The sequence below is a fragment of the Drosophila subobscura genome, chromosome J, assembly GCF_008121235.1.
Source record: "Drosophila subobscura isolate 14011-0131.10 chromosome J, UCBerk_Dsub_1.0, whole genome shotgun sequence".
NCBI classification, from domain to species: Eukaryota; Metazoa; Arthropoda; class Insecta; order Diptera; family Drosophilidae; genus Drosophila; species Drosophila subobscura.
This window is the reverse complement of record NC_048532.1, coordinates 5015552-5032963: the sequence shown is the minus strand read 5'-3', so window position 1 is coordinate 5032963 and position 17412 is coordinate 5015552. Positions and strand designations below refer to the sequence as shown.

The 17412-nt window shown below is 45.5% G+C and overlaps 1 protein-coding gene across 1 annotated transcript; it reads right to left on the bottom strand.

Moving 5' to 3' along the window:
- Positions 1-4894: 4894 nt before the first annotated feature.
- On the bottom strand, positions 4895-8396 carry LOC117894308 (leucine-rich repeat-containing protein 15). Its single transcript, XM_034801275.1, has 2 exons — positions 7934-8396; positions 4895-7516 (listed from the first exon to the last, which is right to left on the bottom strand). The coding sequence occupies exon 2, from the start codon at positions 7385-7387 to the stop codon at positions 5126-5128; it is 2262 nt and encodes a 753-aa protein (XP_034657166.1). The 5' UTR covers positions 7388-7516; positions 7934-8396; the 3' UTR covers positions 4895-5125.
- Positions 8397-17412: the final 9016 nt, after the last annotated feature.

The window sequence follows — 17412 nt, the reverse complement described above, 5'->3', positions numbered from 1 at the left end:
ATTTATCAAATAAACTCATTCCATTTTTAAATTAACATAGGCTACAATTTTATGAATTATTGATTCAAAAGAGCTTTTCATACATTTATGTTTAAGTCAAAGTCACTCACATATGTACATACATAAGTATGTATATCACTTTATTTTGTAATTTTCCATTACTTTATTTCACTCGTGTTTTGTTGGGAGATTACTTTGAACCTATTCCGTATTGAGGAGTATCATCTCTGATGAGAGGATCGACGGATCGATAAGAGCAGTGGCCGAACCTGTGCACAGCTGTGATGCCTGGTGCAGCTGATCGCGACTGAGGTGTATGGCTGGTAAAGAATTGCGTGGTATCAATTATTTTCATAGGAAAAATATAGTTAGGTTCACTGTGAGCAACACGTAGCAATATTCGTTATTCTTTATACTAAAATGTGCAAAATATGTGAAGGTGTGTACTCCACAGCATAAATATATTTATAGAGCACTCGGGCAGTCGACTTGCCCAATTGACCCAATTTGTCGTTCTTGTTACTTTTGTATTAATTTAAAATATTTTTGCAAAAAGCTTCCAACGCAATTGCACACACACCAACTCACACCCAGACCCTCACCCACACATAGTCATGTGCTGTTGTGGGGGAATTTCCTTTACTTTATGGGTCTTATATTTTGACATAATTATACTCGAACACACTTGTATACACATGTACGCATGTGTGTATGTGTATATAGTTTTAATTTTTATGCGCTGTTCTCACATTGGCAATGTGCGAACAAAATATAAAAACTGAAATCGGGGAAATCTTCTTAAGCTACAACAACAATTATAATAATTATTTAATTAAAAATTCTGTCGCTCGAGTTGCTGCTTCTGCTGCTGCTTCGGTGGATGCCACTGTGGAGGATGTTGCTGCACTGCTGTTTCTGCTTGATTTTTTCCCTTTTTCGCGATTTTTGTTTAACAGAAATTGCATTTATGAGTGGAGAGGGGAGTGTGGTGTGGCATGTACTCGAGAGGAAAATTAATCTATTTGAAGTGTGCGCCGTTTCATTTGTGGAGAGAGCGAGTAAAGGGACAAAGGTTCAAGAACTAAAAAGGATGCTACCGAAGAATCTATGGATATTTATTGTACAATAATTATTAAACTATTAAATCAATATAATATAAACAGAAATATATACACTTATTTATTTGAAGCGGTTAATTACTCAATGTACTTCGAAACATTTAAAACATTTGCCAAGAATTATCTCAATCTTATATTCGATTTTATATCTTTTAAAAATCATCAAAAATCTTATACATACATACATATGTACATATGTATGTGGAAATATGATCCTCTCTTTATATCCTTACTAATCTTAACAAACATTATGGGAATCCGAAACCGATTCTCCCTAACACCGATTGCACACAGTAACCTCATTTTCTGCCTCATATAGGGAAACAATCGAATAACAAATGCCCAAAGAAAAAAAAAGCGGTAGCTTGTCAGATTGATTACCGAATTGTTGTTGAGAAAGTCTCTTTTCTTGCACAATCTCCGAGGGAGAGGGAGAGGGAGAGCTCTAGCGGGAGCTGGAATGGGAGTGGGTAACTGAGGCGAAGGTCGACTGCAATGATTGACCATAATGAGTCGAGTTTTTAGGTAGATCACGCCTCAGTCTCAGTCCCAGTCAAAGGGCCGAGCCTTTGCTTTCCCTTCGGGCCCTTTTGCAACTTGGAAACTGCATTTGTATGAGCGAAGCATACAAATTCGCATTAAACACATAAAACGGTTGCAATTGTATCTGTTCTTTGGGTGTCTTTGTATCTCTGTGCGAGGCGGCCTGCTAATCTCTTATAACATTTCCATTAATACGCTGTTGGTAGTCTCTGCTCACTGCCCTCAAAATGATGAGAAATTAATGTGAGCACAGCCAGAGAACAGAGAGAACAGAGAGAACCGGGGAGAGAACCAAGCCCCTGAGCATACCTCTCACAGCATGTGGCGACGAGCCGTCACGGTTATGCCTATGCCCCGGACCCAGCGGGACAATTGTGCCCAGGTTATTGTTGGAAATGTTCACAGCACTCGGCATGGGTCCAGTTCAAGTCCATCCCTAGCCATAGCCATAGCCACAGCCATAGCCATAACCATTGCCATCCTATACGGAGTATCCGCCTAAGGTAAGGTGTAACCAAAAACCCAAAGATGCACATAATTTTTGTCAACTGCAAACTGTCTTTGAGACATCTTGGAGTTGGGTTTTATGAGGATATGCGGCTGGGAGTCTTCACGCCCCGGTCTTGGGTTACATGTGTTACCTGCCTCTCGGTTTTATGGCCGACCACATCGAAATGAGGTGATAAGTGAGTTCCCAACTAAGTTTCATGGATCTCTGCTGAACTCTGTGGTGATCCTCAAAGAGAAAGCATTCGTTCTGTGACCCCCAAAGACCAAGTTAATTGAGCTTCAAGTTGAGGAATAGATAACAACATCTGATAAATGGCATCTCGAATCGAAACCGAAAACGAAAACGAAATCTCAATCTCTCTCTGAACTCTAACTCCAGCCAGCACTCGCTCAGTCCCGCCTCAGTCCGCGCTCAGAAACAATTGTGAAATGCTTTAATTTCTGAAGTACCTTTAATGAGCATTTTCAACATGGTCATCATACAATCACAGAGCTCTGTGACTCTGTGGAGCTGCCGCCGCGAAAGGGGGCCAACTGTCGAGTGGTTTGGTCCCAGATGTGGAGGCTGCCAGCAAGCAGCAGGGGCAGGGGCCAAGGCAGGGACCGGCTTACAATACTCTTCAATATTTGGACCATTCCGGCTTTCGGTTCGATAATTATTGCCCTCGGCAACAGAGCTTCGCTTCTGCTTCTGCTTCGAACTTCGGCATCAGGCAACAGCCATCAGCAGTCAGCCTCAGCTTCAGAATAAGCCAAAGCACACAATCTGTAAATGTATCTTGAATGTCGGGTATCTTTGTATCTCCGCATTGTATCTTTGCATCGCTGTATCGGTGGTGTGTGTGTGTGTGTGTGTGTGTGTGTGTTGAGGAGAATTAATGATTACATTCGCTTTTGGCTTGATCCAGTAACCCTTGGCGGGGCCCCGGCCCCTTCGGTAGCTCTTTCACTCCGCTGGAGCTCACGCTGAAGCTGGAGCTGGAGCTACCCATGAAAGGAAATTGTAATGATCGAAATCAAAATGTTTTCGTTACTTTGCCTCCTAATGAAGCTTGAATAGTGCGAATGACTCTCCACAGTCCATCTGGAGTCTCTGGAGGAGTGTACACGCGCCTTTTAATCGAAATTTGATGATGGATTCTCTCTCCTCCAGCTGGGGCAGGGGCGGGGGCAGGCTGAGGGGGACTCATTCAAAGTCTTCTACTTGCTCTCCTCTGGCTTTTATTGTTGGCCATTTGGGGTCTGGGGCTTCTTGCCGCTATTTGCCTTTGTTATTTATTTATTGTTATTAGAGTACATTGCTCGCCCGCCGAAACGATTCTGAAACGAATTCTTTTTTTTTTTTGGTTTTTGTATTTTTTGTAATTGTCTAAATAGGTTTGGCTTTGGCCGCAATGATTTGGCTTGAAATTGGTCAGAGAGAGAACGAGAACCAGACGAGATGTGAAATTTGAGTTATTAGATAAATACACTCGGCATTCTCCCAATCGTTAAGGGTGTCCGGAGTGGCGGTCGTGGTGGCAGGGGAACTTGAGCCATGAGTTGGCAACTTTCTGGTCTAGCAACTGACAGCTGCAGTGCAGGTGACACAAGCCCCATTCCCTGAAGGGGTAGCTACTAGCTACTAGCTACGAGTTGATGTGTGTGTGAGCCTTTATCTGTGTGTTTTTGGCTTGCAACCTCGCAACGCATTCTATCGAGGTTCAATCGAGGATAACGACTATGAGATACCCAATTCGAATATAAAAATACTCAAGTTATGGTGCGGAAAAGCTTCAATTCTGCCGCAGAGTTAGTCAAATGAAAGACGAGTGATATTGAAAGAATTCTGTGTGTTCCATGTGCCTTTGTTACCACTGATCTATAGATCCAAAACTACTTCAATCAGCCTGTCAATTATGTACAATCGCGTACACAATTCCCATACGGTTATACCCTACCAATCCACACGGTGCGCGGTATAATTATGCATGCACAGACCTCAATTTTCTCCCCAGGTGGCGGGCAGGCAGGCAGGCAGGCAGCAGGTTGCATGTGGCACTTGTGTGTGTGTGAGTGTGTCTGTTGCCACGCTCTGCTTGAGCCCAGGTCTGCCAAAGTTTTTCCAAGCTTGTTACTATTGAATAATAGTATATTAATTTTGAGTTTTTTTCCATGCTCCAGCTTACTTTTAATTGAATTGAAAGTCAAAAGTTTTGAAAGCTGCCGCAGGAGAGAAAAAAGTGAAAATGTCGAGACAAATTGAACGGGAGAGGAGGAAAAGTTGCCAAATGCAAACAGAAAATGTTTAATTAAAGCCACATTTTCACATGTGTAACTGTGGAAATTCTGGAGGTAACTGTTTCAGTCCTGCAGGGGGAATAAAATGAAATAAATCGATTTTGTTTTGTTTTTCAAAATTAGTTTTGTTTTCTTTTGCGCATATATATTTTGTTCTTTGTCGATACTTGTTGTTGTTGATTTTGTTTAAATTTGCATAAGTTTCTTTCACTAACTAATACATAAATAGTTTTGTTCGATTTTGCATTTAACAATAATTTAAATAATTTAAAATTAAACTTACAAATGACTCTCAGTGCTGGTTTTTTGTTTGTCTTTAGTTTGTCTATCTTAAGTGTCTATAATTTAATCTTATGGCTTAGGGAAATTATGGTAGGTAGTAAGTAGTAGGTAGTAGGTAGTGTGGCAAAGTGCTGATAGAGGAAGAGATCGTTCAGTGTTCGAAAGGGCGAGAGAAACGTGTTTTTGTGTTGGTTATGTACAGGGCAAGATTTTCTCGGACTTACTGACTAAACTCTCATCTATAGCTACTACAATTCGTTCTTAAATCTTTCTTAAGCACTACTCAAGGAGAGAGGGGGATGTGGTTGGGGATTGGTTTTGGCATCACAGTGTTGGGCAGCGCCGAACTAAGCATAGATGCTCAGCTGCCTGCGTCGATAGTCGACCGTGGATCAGTGGGTGAACTGCCGCAGGGTATTGTTGTTCTGCTGGGACTGGGTGGACTTCTGCTGGAAGGACCTGCGTCCAGTGGTGGCACACAGCCCGTTGCGCAGTGGCAGTGCCGGTGGCATGGGCGGTGGTGTTGGGGTCTTGCTGCGTCCCAACTGCTCCAGCGGCATCGAGTAGTGGGCGTTGCTGTATATGTAGTTGGGATCGAGTATTTCGCTGTTCACCTCGTTGTCGTAGTGCTCGACGCCTTCCACACGGTGCTTGAAGTGCTCATGGGTGAGGCGCAGCTGTGGATGCAGCTGCAGCTGTGGTGCGGGTCCCAGTGGGGCACCGTGGACCATGGGGACATCGGCGTACGAGTAGCAGGAATCGCCCACAGCTGCGGTGGCCGACAGGAATTGCGGCTTGGTGTAGTGATTCAGCTTGGACTGGACTCCCGACTGCTGCTGCTGCTGCTGTGCCTGCTGCTGCTGGTGGTCCCGCGCCAACGTAGCCGTCTTCATGTGCAGCACAAAGGAGGCGCTGTCATCGATGGCGCCCTGGCTGACCAGAGCCTTGTTGTTGTTCAGCTTCTTCTCGTTCATCAGGCTGCCCGTGGGCACCTGCAGCTGCTGGAACTTGTGCTGGGGATCGCTGCCGGCATTCAGGTCATTGATGGGCATGCCGGTGCACATGCCGTAGTGATGGCCGGGGGCAGTGGGGTGATGGGGAGCCGTGTAGGTGTTGGGGAAGGTGGAGTGGATGCCCAGGGAGCAGGGATGGTGCTGATGCCTCGACATGTAGTCCTCGTCGCAGAAGGTCTTCTGGTACTCGCGCTCCTTGCGGCCCAAGGCAGAGTTTCCCCACAGTCCTCCCTTGAGGTACTCGCGGATCTTGTGGCGGCAGCGGTAGACAACCAGAGCCAGGGCCGTGATGGTGGCAGCCGAGCCCACCAGCAGAGCGCCAATCAGTGCCTGTTTTCGGGGGTCCGTGTGGGTGCAGCCCATCAGCGTGGGGTTCAGGTGCTTCAGGGACTCGCCGCGTAGTCGCTCGGGAAACTCGCACATCAGCTCCGACACCTCGTCCTGAGTGGCGTTCTTGGCCACCAGCAGGTTGCGCAGCCACATCACTCGGCAGTCGCAGGAGATGGGATTCTCGGAGAGGTCCAGCGTGGTCAGATCCTTCCAGGGGAAGAGGCCTTCGGCGAGCGAGGTCAGAGCATTGGCCTTCATTACCACATGACGCAGATGGGGCAGACCGCTCAGAGCGCCCTCCTGCACCTCCACCAGCATCTTGTTGGAGGAGAGATTCAAGTACTCGAGATTTCCGTTGGCAGCAAAGGCTCCGGTCATGACACGCTTCAGCTTGAGGGCTCCATTCACATCGAGACGCTTCAGCTGCTTCAGGCCCACGAAGGCGCCCTCGCTGATCACCTCAAAGTCGTTCTGGCCGAGGGAGAGCTGCTCGAGGCGCACCAGCTGGCTGAGGCCCACGGAGGGAATGCGGGCCAGGCGATTGTCCGACAGATCGAGAATGCGCAGCTCCTCGAGGCCCAGGAAGCTGTCGTGGGAGACATTACGCAGACTGGCGCCCTTCAGCTCGAGTCGAGTGAGGCCCTTCAGGTCCTGGAAGGCGGCAGGCTGGATGGTCAGCAGGGAGTTCATGCTCAGGAAGAGTTCGGCGAGACTTGGCATGGCCTGGAAGATGACGGGATCGGGCACCGAAGTCAGGGCATTGTCGTCCAGATAGAGGATCCGCAGCTGAGTGAGTCCATCGAAGGCCTTGGGGTCGAGGAAGCCGATGCGATTCTCGCCCAGATTCAGCTCCACAATCTTCAGCAGCGGCGTGAAGGTGCCCTGGTGCAGCTCAGAGATCAGATTGCCACGCAGATTCAGAACGGTCACAGCCGACAGACCAATGAAGGTCTTGTTGCTGATCTGGCCGATCTTGTTGTGGTTCAGATGCACCTCCTGCAGCTTCTTCTGGTAGGCAAACGTGCGCTGTGGGATCGTCATGAGGTGGTTCGAGGAGAGGTCCAGGAACGTCAGCTCCGCATAGAACTGGATGGACGAGTCGATCGTCTTGATCTTGTTGCTCTTGATCACCAGTCGCTGGATGGAGGGATTCAAGGCGATGGGCAGCACGTCCAGCTGTCCCTCGCCGCACTGCACCACCAGGGTGTTGTCGTCGCACTGGCAGCCCGGCGGGCAATTGGCCAGGGCCTCGCTCGGACTGAAGATGCTGGCCAGAATGCACCAGATGCTAATGATCGTGATCATCTGCATGTTGGCCTCTTTTTGTTCGCTTTACTTCGTATTCTCTTAGTTTATTTTCTTTCAGTTGTTTGCTTCCTTCGCTTCGTGTCTCGATTCGTTCGATGTCTTTGTTGGTGCTTTTCAGTTTTCCATAGTGATCTGGGGGTACGAAAATTAAAGTTGGGAAATTAGTTTATGTTGAAACTAAATTGTTTGTTATTACATTCTAATATTTTTATAAGCAATATTCAACGTTATTTTATTTTATGTATTTTAGAGGTTTGTTACATTTGAATCTATTGTTCAATTGATGGGCACTGAATGGACTTTTATACTAGCACATTTATACATTTTAATTTTTGATCAATGTTTTCAATTTATATTAGCAAAATAATTTTACGTGTTTTCCTACAACTTCTACTCTGCGCACATTTAAAATAAATATTTTCTAAGAGTTTCATTTGAAAGTATTCTTCTATTTTTTTCATTCTAAAAACATTTTGATCTTTTTTACAACTTTGTTGAAATATTTCACATCTCTTCATAACACTAAATTTTCTCTTCCCAAATTCTTACCTTTTTATTTCCTATGTTGGAGTTTGTTGAGTAACAATTTCTGATGTGTTTTTGTATTCAAATTTCAGAGTTGGTGGGTGTTTGGTTTGTGTGGTGTTTGAAATTTTCACTGTTTCACTTATTTGTTGGTGTGGATTTTTAGAACCAATTCGTATGTCACAATTAGCCAATTTGTACAAAATCTTGTTTGTTGTGTGTGTTTGGCAAAATAATAATAATAATAATATTATAAATTAATTTTGTTGGATGTGTGTGTTTTTGTTTGCTTTTTTTGATGATTGTTGGAGAAACGTGCGCGCGATAATCCAGTGGTTCGCTTTGGCTGCACGCTTCAAGTTGTTGTTTGGACCGGATCTCGGGGTTTACGTTATTTTTGGCGTCTGAATTGGACACAAGTCGGTTTTGGGATTGGCTTTCCGCTGGCAACACAACCGCTCACGACGAGGCAACGAACAACTTTGATTTTCCGAAGCAGCCGTTGCACAAACGATACCTCGGATCGCCTCGGTTTGAGTCGACTTCAGTCGCCGGAGAGGCCGATGGTGGTGGTAGGTAGGCAGCTGCAAACGACGACGGCCTTGCGAGCGAGGGAGAAACAGTGGAGAGCGAGTGCTCACAGTCGAAGCAGGTAGCAGAGAACCCACTAAAAGAGAGAGAGAGCCGTTAGGAGAGCAAGATAACCAGAGAAATGTGCGCCTGGTTTCCACTCAACTGTTTCCACTCATTTATCTGGCTATGCTGGCCACATGTGGCACGACTCTCCGCTCCCACTCTCGCACCCGTTCTCTGTTCATCTCTCTCTCTGGCTCTGCCTCTGCCGCTGGCAATTGCAACACACTCGCCGGCCTGGTCGGTCTCTGGTCTCTGCTGCTTCCATTTGGCCCAAACATAAAACCGTTGAAGCCCAAGTACTTTTGGCCAAAAAAGCAGCAACTATTTCAGTGCCAATCCCCCAGCAAAGTCAGTGTCAAGTGCTGTGGCATAATTAAGATGCCATACAGAGGGTCCCACTCGAGAGTTATAGTCCTCGAGCATGTCCTCGTTTAAGTGGATGCCACAGACCAGATAAGATGGCATGGGATGCGTTGTTTTAGAACCCAATGTCACACACTTGAAATTGATATTTGTGTATCTTAAAGATGCACTGAAACCGAAAACAACTTCAAGAAAGTGTTAAGGATCTCCCGAAAACTGTACTCGAAAACCCTTGCCACACACTCTGAATAATTCTGAATAATATTCTGTCATTCGATACATTTCCCTACCCAACAAACCCAAAACTATTTACATGTTAAGAATAACTAAAAACTATTACAAATGTGACAACAAGAAAATCAACTCTAAATGGCCATAACTTATGGGCGCAGGAGGGGGGAAACATTTCCTGGGGATTTCGGTGCATGTGGTCGGTCGGTCTGTCTCTTTCTCTCTCATAACTTGCATATTTCCGTCTCTCTGGGAGTAGAATATTTGCACACAGACATTTTTAGAGAGATGAATATCTTTGTGGACTTTGTATCTTTTGGCTTGTCTCCCTCCCTCTCTCTCTCTCTCTCTGTCTTTCGACCAGTAAATCTGGTTAAATTTATTTATTACCCGAAATTTGAGGCAGCTTTGTGGATGCGTTGAGAGCCTGACTTGGCCAAAATGCATTTCACAGAGTTGATTTGTTGACCAAAAATAAAACAGAAATTGTTTATGGCAGCATAACAAGATATTCTCGATATACTCTTCCTGGAGAAAGAATTCAGAATTAAATATAAACTACAGAAATTGCCACTAAAATAGCAACTGAAAGAGCTATCCACAGCGGCAACCTAACTGCCAAATGTGGCCATAAAAACTAGGTAATTTCCTTTCAAACAACAAAAAATAAGCTCCAAACCAGACCAGATCCAGCAATTGTTGCACATGCAGCTAACGGAAGTTTTTGGGTTTTATGTGTGCCACAAGCTGCGACTGAGGCAGACAGGTGCCACAAGCGTTTTTCTGTCTTTTCTGTCTTAGCCCACTCTCACGTTACACATCGGAAAACCTCGATCTCCCCCTGCCCGCCCTCTCTCAATTTGCGACAATGTGTGAGAATTTCCCAGCAATAAAAAGTCTAAAAACTTCGACAACACATTTTTGAGAGGAACTTAAAATAAAGGCGAGGTACATTAAATACTCGTACGAGCATTTCCATGGTTTATGGCAACTGGCAGTGGAAAGAAGGGATTGTGTTGTTTGGACTGCATTGCATATGAAAATTGTTTGGTCAAATGCTAAAAGCACTTAAACAATTAGAGAGAAAGAGGAACAACGGAGCGGGAGGGCAGAGGCAAGAGGCTCCATGTGTAATTAGGTAAAACAGGGTCGGGAGTGTAGGGTCTACGACTCCGACTACCGTTGTCCCAATGTACCAAAGCATGAATGCAAATATGCTGGCCAGAGTTTTTGGTTATCATAATATTTGTATGGAGAAGTTTTGAATACCCTGGGGATGGATACAAGATGGCATGGAACCAAAGGAAGGCACACAAATTATGAAATAATTTAAGAAAATTAAACTGCAGAGAGTTTGGTTATTAAGTGCAGGACTATTACTTAGTGGTGGAAACATTTTTAACCATCAAAAGAAGGATCTATGGCTGCTTAAGCTCTGCACTTGCAGTGAATAACGCAAGTGCGAGTATACCCCTCTGAGGGTCGCTAGGGTACCAGCTCACATGGAGGGGAAAGGCAAACGAAACGCACTTTGGTCAAACAAAATATCAGAGGGCAGCGACCAGTGACTGCAGGAGAGACAGAGAGAGAAGTGACTTATGGGAACAGTCAGAGCTGGCCCAACCATCCATCCATCCGTCCATCCGTCCATCCATCCATACGACCATCCATATAGCATTCAATCTGTGCGAGCATGCGCCGCCGCTTCTTGGCCGTTTTTCCTCTGTGTGTTCTGTTGTTGGTTTATTGGCCCTGGCGTTGTCTTAACAAGAAACTTGTTAGTTGCAACGGGTTAAAGATTTTCGAGTCTTGTAAGTATTTTGTTTTGCTGGCGGTTGTGTTTGCCCGTCGCGACGCGTCGGCTACTCGTTTCATGTGTTGTTAAATCTCAGCCCCGTTTTGTTACTCACTTTTTTGTAGTTGTTGCTGTTGTTTTTTCTGTTCTGTTGGCAGCTGCCCTTTCAATTGATGTTTGTCCGCCTCATAAGCGACGGGCACAACCCATTTGTCAGCATTTAAGGCAAACATTTTAACGAGATCTAGGGAGGAACCGAGCCCAAAGCCTCATCGGACAGTTCCGGTGCGAAATGCGACTTCCGCAATGGGCCAGAACTACGCTTCGTACCAATAAAATATCAATTGACTTCGGCAATTAATCATATTCCGAAATGGGCAAGGAATACTTTGGCTATTGAACCAGAATCCGAACCGGAAAGACTCTCATTGTACCCCAAGAAAGGCCCATTGTTCAGGATTTCTTCATTCATTTCGGTTCACACTTTTTTTCCTGTGTTTTTCCAACCATCGCTGGGAGGACGTAATGCTACTGCTGCTTCTGCTGCTGCTCCTCCGTCTGCTACTCGTTTTTAGAGAAATCACAATAAATAATGAATCAAGAAATGAGCGTTAAATGCAATGAGAACGATGATGACGACGTTGACTGGGAAGAAGAATAGCAGCAGCGGAAGTCAGCGCACAATGGACCAGAAGACTAAAGACCCAAAGAGAGAGAGAGAGAGAGAGAGAGAGAGAGAGAGAGAGAGAAGTACGTAGGGCACAATGGACAGGGGAACCCTCCACCGGTGCACCGCTTCCCCCCTCTAAAGGTTAACTTTAAATCGAATGGCAATGGCACAGTAAGTAAATACCTTAACACATCTCTGCAGAGCTCTGGTCTCTGGCCCTTTCTCACTCTGCCCTCTGCTGCTGCTCCGCTCCCTCCCTCTCTCCCTCTCTCTCTCCCGTCTCCTTTGCTTTGTTCGAACGCTTTGCTGACTTGTGATTTCTTTGTGTGAGGAGCTTACTGTGTGTGTGGAAGTAGCTGAAGCTCTGCCTTGCTGCTAATGCATTTGCAGTATGGGAACGAACACTTTGAGTGAGGCTGTGGGATCTGCCTCACCCCAGATGCCACCTAATCAAAAGTAAATATCTTAAAAACTCACCAAGAAAGTGCTGTGGAGATACTCTGGGAATATGTGTAGCTATCAGAAAGCTATCACCATATAGATTTTCATGGGTGAAAGATTTTATTTATAAGAAATGAGAATATTTAAGTTTAGGGGAAGAGCAAACCTTGAATGAATTTTTGATGATTCTTGTGCTTAAAGAAAAGTCAAAAGAGAGTCAAAAATAACATTACTCAATGTGCAATCTATTACAATAAATATTCTGCTTACAGAAGGTCATTTCTAGCAAGTGGTAAAGCCAGATATGTGTCATAGACTTCAGCTATAGAGTTAGGGTTTCTCCTGGTCAAAAAGGTTACCCACAACCCTGGACTGTACAACTGCCATCAACTGCGGCTTAAATATCTGTTAAATACCTTGAGAAATGGCAAAAGATCTTAAAGATTTCCCATCAACTATTTGCGGAGCTTCCCCTGCTGCTCAACCGGAAAATGCAAATCAATGGCAGTTGGATGTGTTCCTCCCTCCTTTGCGATTCGTTTTTATTTCCTTTCAGATCCTGTCACATAAAGATGTGGCAAGGAATGCCCGCATCCGTTGCAACTTGTATGTGTGTACGTATTTGCCTCTCTGCTCATTTCATTTCGCTCGCATAATTTATGCAGATTTATCAATCGAGATTTGTTTAGACAAAATGCAAGCAGACAGAGAAACAGCAATGCAAGAGAGAGAGAGGGAAAGAGAGAGCCTTGGCGAACGTGTGCCACAACAGGAAAAGCCACAAATTGTTTATGCAAGATTGCTGCAGCCAAGGCCAAAAATAGCCACCGGGAAGAAGAGGACGGAAAAACTCTGTGACGTCTTCTGGCAAATCTATGAGATACGCATATCGCATTTGACTTATCTTGCAGCCAGAAACTTGATATGGCTGCCATCTCAGAGACACATCCACTAGCCAGTGTCCAGTGTTCAGTGTCCAGTGTCCACTGTCGAGTGGCTTTGGGCCTGGCCAGGAGGCCAGGAGGCCAGGAGGCAGTGGCAGAGGCTCGTTTTTTTCGCTCATGCGTGATAAATGCCGCTGATAAATGCGTGTGTCGCAGTTGGGCATAGACAACGCGGAGACACATGTTTGCATGCGCCTATTTTGCATGCCAGCACAGGCACACTGTGAGAAGTCCAACCAGACTCGGGCACTGCTCAGGCACTGGCTATTTTGTAGTTTTTCGCAGTGTATCGATCACTAAGCAAATTCATCTTCCCCCCAGAAGCAGCCGCCAGCAGCAGCAGCAGCAGCAGCTACAGCAAAAGCTACCTGGACATGGACATGGACACATGTTACTGGCGAGTTCACAGCTACTAGCCCAAGACAGAGACTCCACAAGATCATGCCAGCCATTGCGTGATCGTTCCTTGTCCAAAGCCAGAGACACAGCCAGCAGACAGGAGAGAGGGCGACAGGGTGACAGTGGACAGGGCCAGAGACAGAGAGCGATCCCGAGTGCAGCCCGTTTTAAATTACCCAAAGCTTTGTGCGTCTATCATTTTGCTTTGTGGCCTGTTGTGTTGTCTGTTGGGCAAATCTATCTCCAAGATTGATTATAATCGGTAGTCCGAATCGGTGTCCAGACTGGCGGCTATTTATGGCTAAGTCTCTGGACTCGAGTCTCTTCCATCTCCGTGTGGCTCTGAGGCCAAGGCAAATTATAATTTATGAACTTGGCTTGCACTTGGCAACTGTGTATCTGTGTGATTCATTCGATACACATGCTGGCTGGCTGGCTGGCTGGCTGGGCATCATCAACCATTTCACATACACATATTTTGACAGCATGTTAACGTCATTTATTAATTGAAAGAAAGACCTCTCTCTGCTTCTCCCTGGGGTAATTATATGGGGCAGGCCGCAGCGCACTCCTGCGGTTACAGAATTCATTCGAAACTGTTTTTCCAAGCGGCGCCTAAATTTTCCATTTCACTGGAATTGCCCCAAAAGGTTTTCTTAGCCCGAACCGAACCCCCAGCAAGTTTGCTTAATCGTTTTGGTAAATCTACGCGCAAGTTTCCTCTTCTTTTCCCTCGATTTTATGTTTTGTGTCTCTGATATTTGTGAGTCCAAACAGTCCAAAAGGGAAACCAAAAGTGTGGGCCACACTCGAGTGAACATATTTTTGGAGTGATTCGATATGGGCGGAATGCTTTTGGTGGAATGAAAGTGAGTTCTTCAACCTGTCAAAAGCATGAGTTAAGCATCTAGATCGGCATGCAAAGTGGCGGCCATTAGAGATCGTCTATCTTCATTTTCAATGCGGTTTCAATTTCAAATTTGGATAATTTTCTGGGCAGGGCTATAAAATACAGGAAATAGATTAAATGTTATACGAAACTTGTATTTTGAACCAATTTGAAGTGGAGCTAAAGTTTCTTTCTTTCATTTTCAGTCTTCATTTAAAGTTTAACTTCGGACAGCAAACATTTACCCCTACAGAGTCGACTCCCATTCTGCTACCCTTGGCTGGAGCTGGGCATGGGGTGTCAAGTGGCATTAGTCAAGTGAAGCGTTGACCAGTCATAGGTCCCAGAACCCTTCTGGTTAATCAGCTGCGTGCCAGCGCGCAAAAATTCAAAGCCAAAACCGGACTCGGACTTGCACTCGTACTCGGATTTGGATTCGTAGTCGGTCTGTCCCCTCCTGAACATCCTCAGCGCCAGGCCAGAAGTAGCAAACATCGTCAGCGATGCGTGTGTAAACACACAGTGCCCCGGGGGCAACGGCAACGGCAACAGAAACAGAAACAGCAACAAAAGCAACACCAGCATAAACGTAGCTTCAAGATACAGATACCACCAGTCGGTGGTAGAGACAAAGTAAAGGCAGAGTATGAGGATGAGGACCCAGGCAGGTGTGTTTCTCACGCAGCCAAGCGGGGCAGGCAGGCAGGCGGGCATCGCTCGGAGTGCCAGGTCCAGGCCAGGCCAGGTCCAGCTCCAGGTTTTTCGGTTTCGGTTTCGAAGTGTGGCAATGTGTGGCAGTATTTTCCCTTTTTGTTCCCCCCCAGCCGTGGCTGGCTCCACGTTCTGTGCTGTTGGGCTCTTCTTGACCAGCGCCACACATACGGCTGGCTGACTTCGAATTGGAGATGCGACCGTGAAGGAATCGTGATTGGAAGCGAGTCTAAGCGAATGTCCTGTTCACTCACGATAGTTTCAAGTGCTTCAAAGAGGTTTATTGAATAATGTTATATCCATAGCCAGCAATTATTCTCGGTGGCTTCCCGGGCCCATCTCTAGTGCAGTTCCCCAGCTTCATCTAGGGCTAAAGAAGTTTGCTTCAGCTTTTGCTAGTGATTCGAAAATGCGTAGCCCTCCATTTAACTCCTCTGCTCCTTGGTCCAACATTTCATGGCATAAATCAAATGCGGGAGAGAGAGATAGGCAGACCGAGAGAGCGAGAGAGAGAGAGATTGAAAATAATTACGGGTGCTAGCGCTAAAAATTTGCACGTGGTATTAATTTGGGGGCTGTGGCTCCCTCGGTTCGAGCTCTGCTCTGTGTTTTAAATCGTAGCAGCAATTGCTTGCAACTTGCAATTATTTCGCTCGTTGGAGTAGCTGCAACTTTGTCTGCGGTCGCCGGTCGCCGGTCGGCGGTCTGTGGCCTCTCCTCAACCTTTGTGGCCTTATCATTTAATACGCATCTGGAAAGCGTTTTCCTTGGCTTTTTCGCACACAATTTCGCGTCTTTAATTGTAGCCTCTGTGCTATCGTCTAAACAGGATACAAATGGGGGCCCCTCTGCGGCATTGAGTGACTGTGATTATGGCCTGGCTCTCCATCTGTATCTGCATCTCTCTCTCTGTTGGCTCTTTTGGCGCTGCCTAAAACGTATCTTTAAGCTAATATTTCTTTTAGGGAGGGCTGGTCTAGGTGGAAAATTGTTTTTTGTTTGGACTGGGAGGAAGATGGATTCAGTGGGTTTGCTGAGATATTTCAAGAAATGGCAGGGGGCATTGCTCGGGGAATTATAATTGATGAATAATCCAAAGAGCAATCCACAGGCATTTTCATTTCACTCGCATCAAAATGCCATTAAAATTCAGCCTGCAGTCCTCACCGCAAACTCATTTACGCCTTAATTAAATAATAATAAATAAAATCGCATCACAGTTGCTCAACAATAAATAAATCATTCACTTCAGCAGCAAATTCTTTTTATGATCTCAAAATAAATTTGTTCAATCACAACAGAATTCCCTGGAAAGGGTTCGCCGGCGTCCCGCTTCCCTGCCCATCAAAAAATGTCTCCAAATAAATTACAACTTATTTTGATTTTTATTATAATCAATGACAAAGCACATGGAGAACAAAAAGAACAGAATGGAATCAAAGAATCAGAAAGGTGCCACGCAGTTGGGTTTCCTTAGAATCTTTTCTCCACCAAAACCAAACCCGAAACCCAGAAACCAATCCATTCCCCAGGCCCAGGCCCAGGCTCTGGCAAGTGAAAATTTATGGGGCAAGAACTGAGAGCAAAACCAGAAAGTATCTCGAGAGCATTTATCTTTCATTAGAAAATTAAAATCTCTGTGTGTGCCACGCACAATCAATGACCACAAATCTCTAGTTTTTGTTCAGGTTTCTTCGATGGTTTCTTCTAGAACCCAGACTCCGAAGCAGAATCATAGCCAGAGCTGGGAGTGGGGGTACTGCAGCCAGGAGCCATAAAAATCTATTTTACGAGTATGATTCCGGGACTGAGGCAGCGACTGCGCCTGCGACTCTGGTCCTGCCCATCCTTGCTGTAGGTCTGTGTGTAGGTTTTTGTAAATTAAAATGTTATCATCACAACTTAATCGTCACCATAAAGTTAGAACTGCACTGAACTTGGATCTGGACTCGGACTCGGGCTCGGACTGACCATTACAGAGATGCCCCGAGTAAACTGATTCGACGATTATCTCGTTTAAAATTTGTTAATTGCCGCGCACTTCCAGTACTTAGTGTATCTTGTATCTTGTTGGGTTTCGGTCTCCCAGTCTCCCATCTAGCTTTCGTTTCTTTCGGCTCGCTTCTTTTTGGCTGCTTAATGCCTGTTGTAAATTACTTTTAAATGTTTTCAAGTGTAATAAAGTTGTTCGCCTGCCATTGCGTAATGAGTTATTCCAGAGTAGTTCTCCTCTCTCTTTGTTTCTTTTTGGGTGTGTGGCACATTTCTCTCTCTGGTGCCTGACAATCTCAGAGCTGGCATCGCGGTTCTCGAGGCAGAGCGAGGTTTTAATTAATTTTTGAGAATGACTTTTTCTGGGCCGCACTTTCGAGAGGCTAATGGGTAGCAAAGTGCCAAGATCATGATGGAACAATTTGCTTAGAG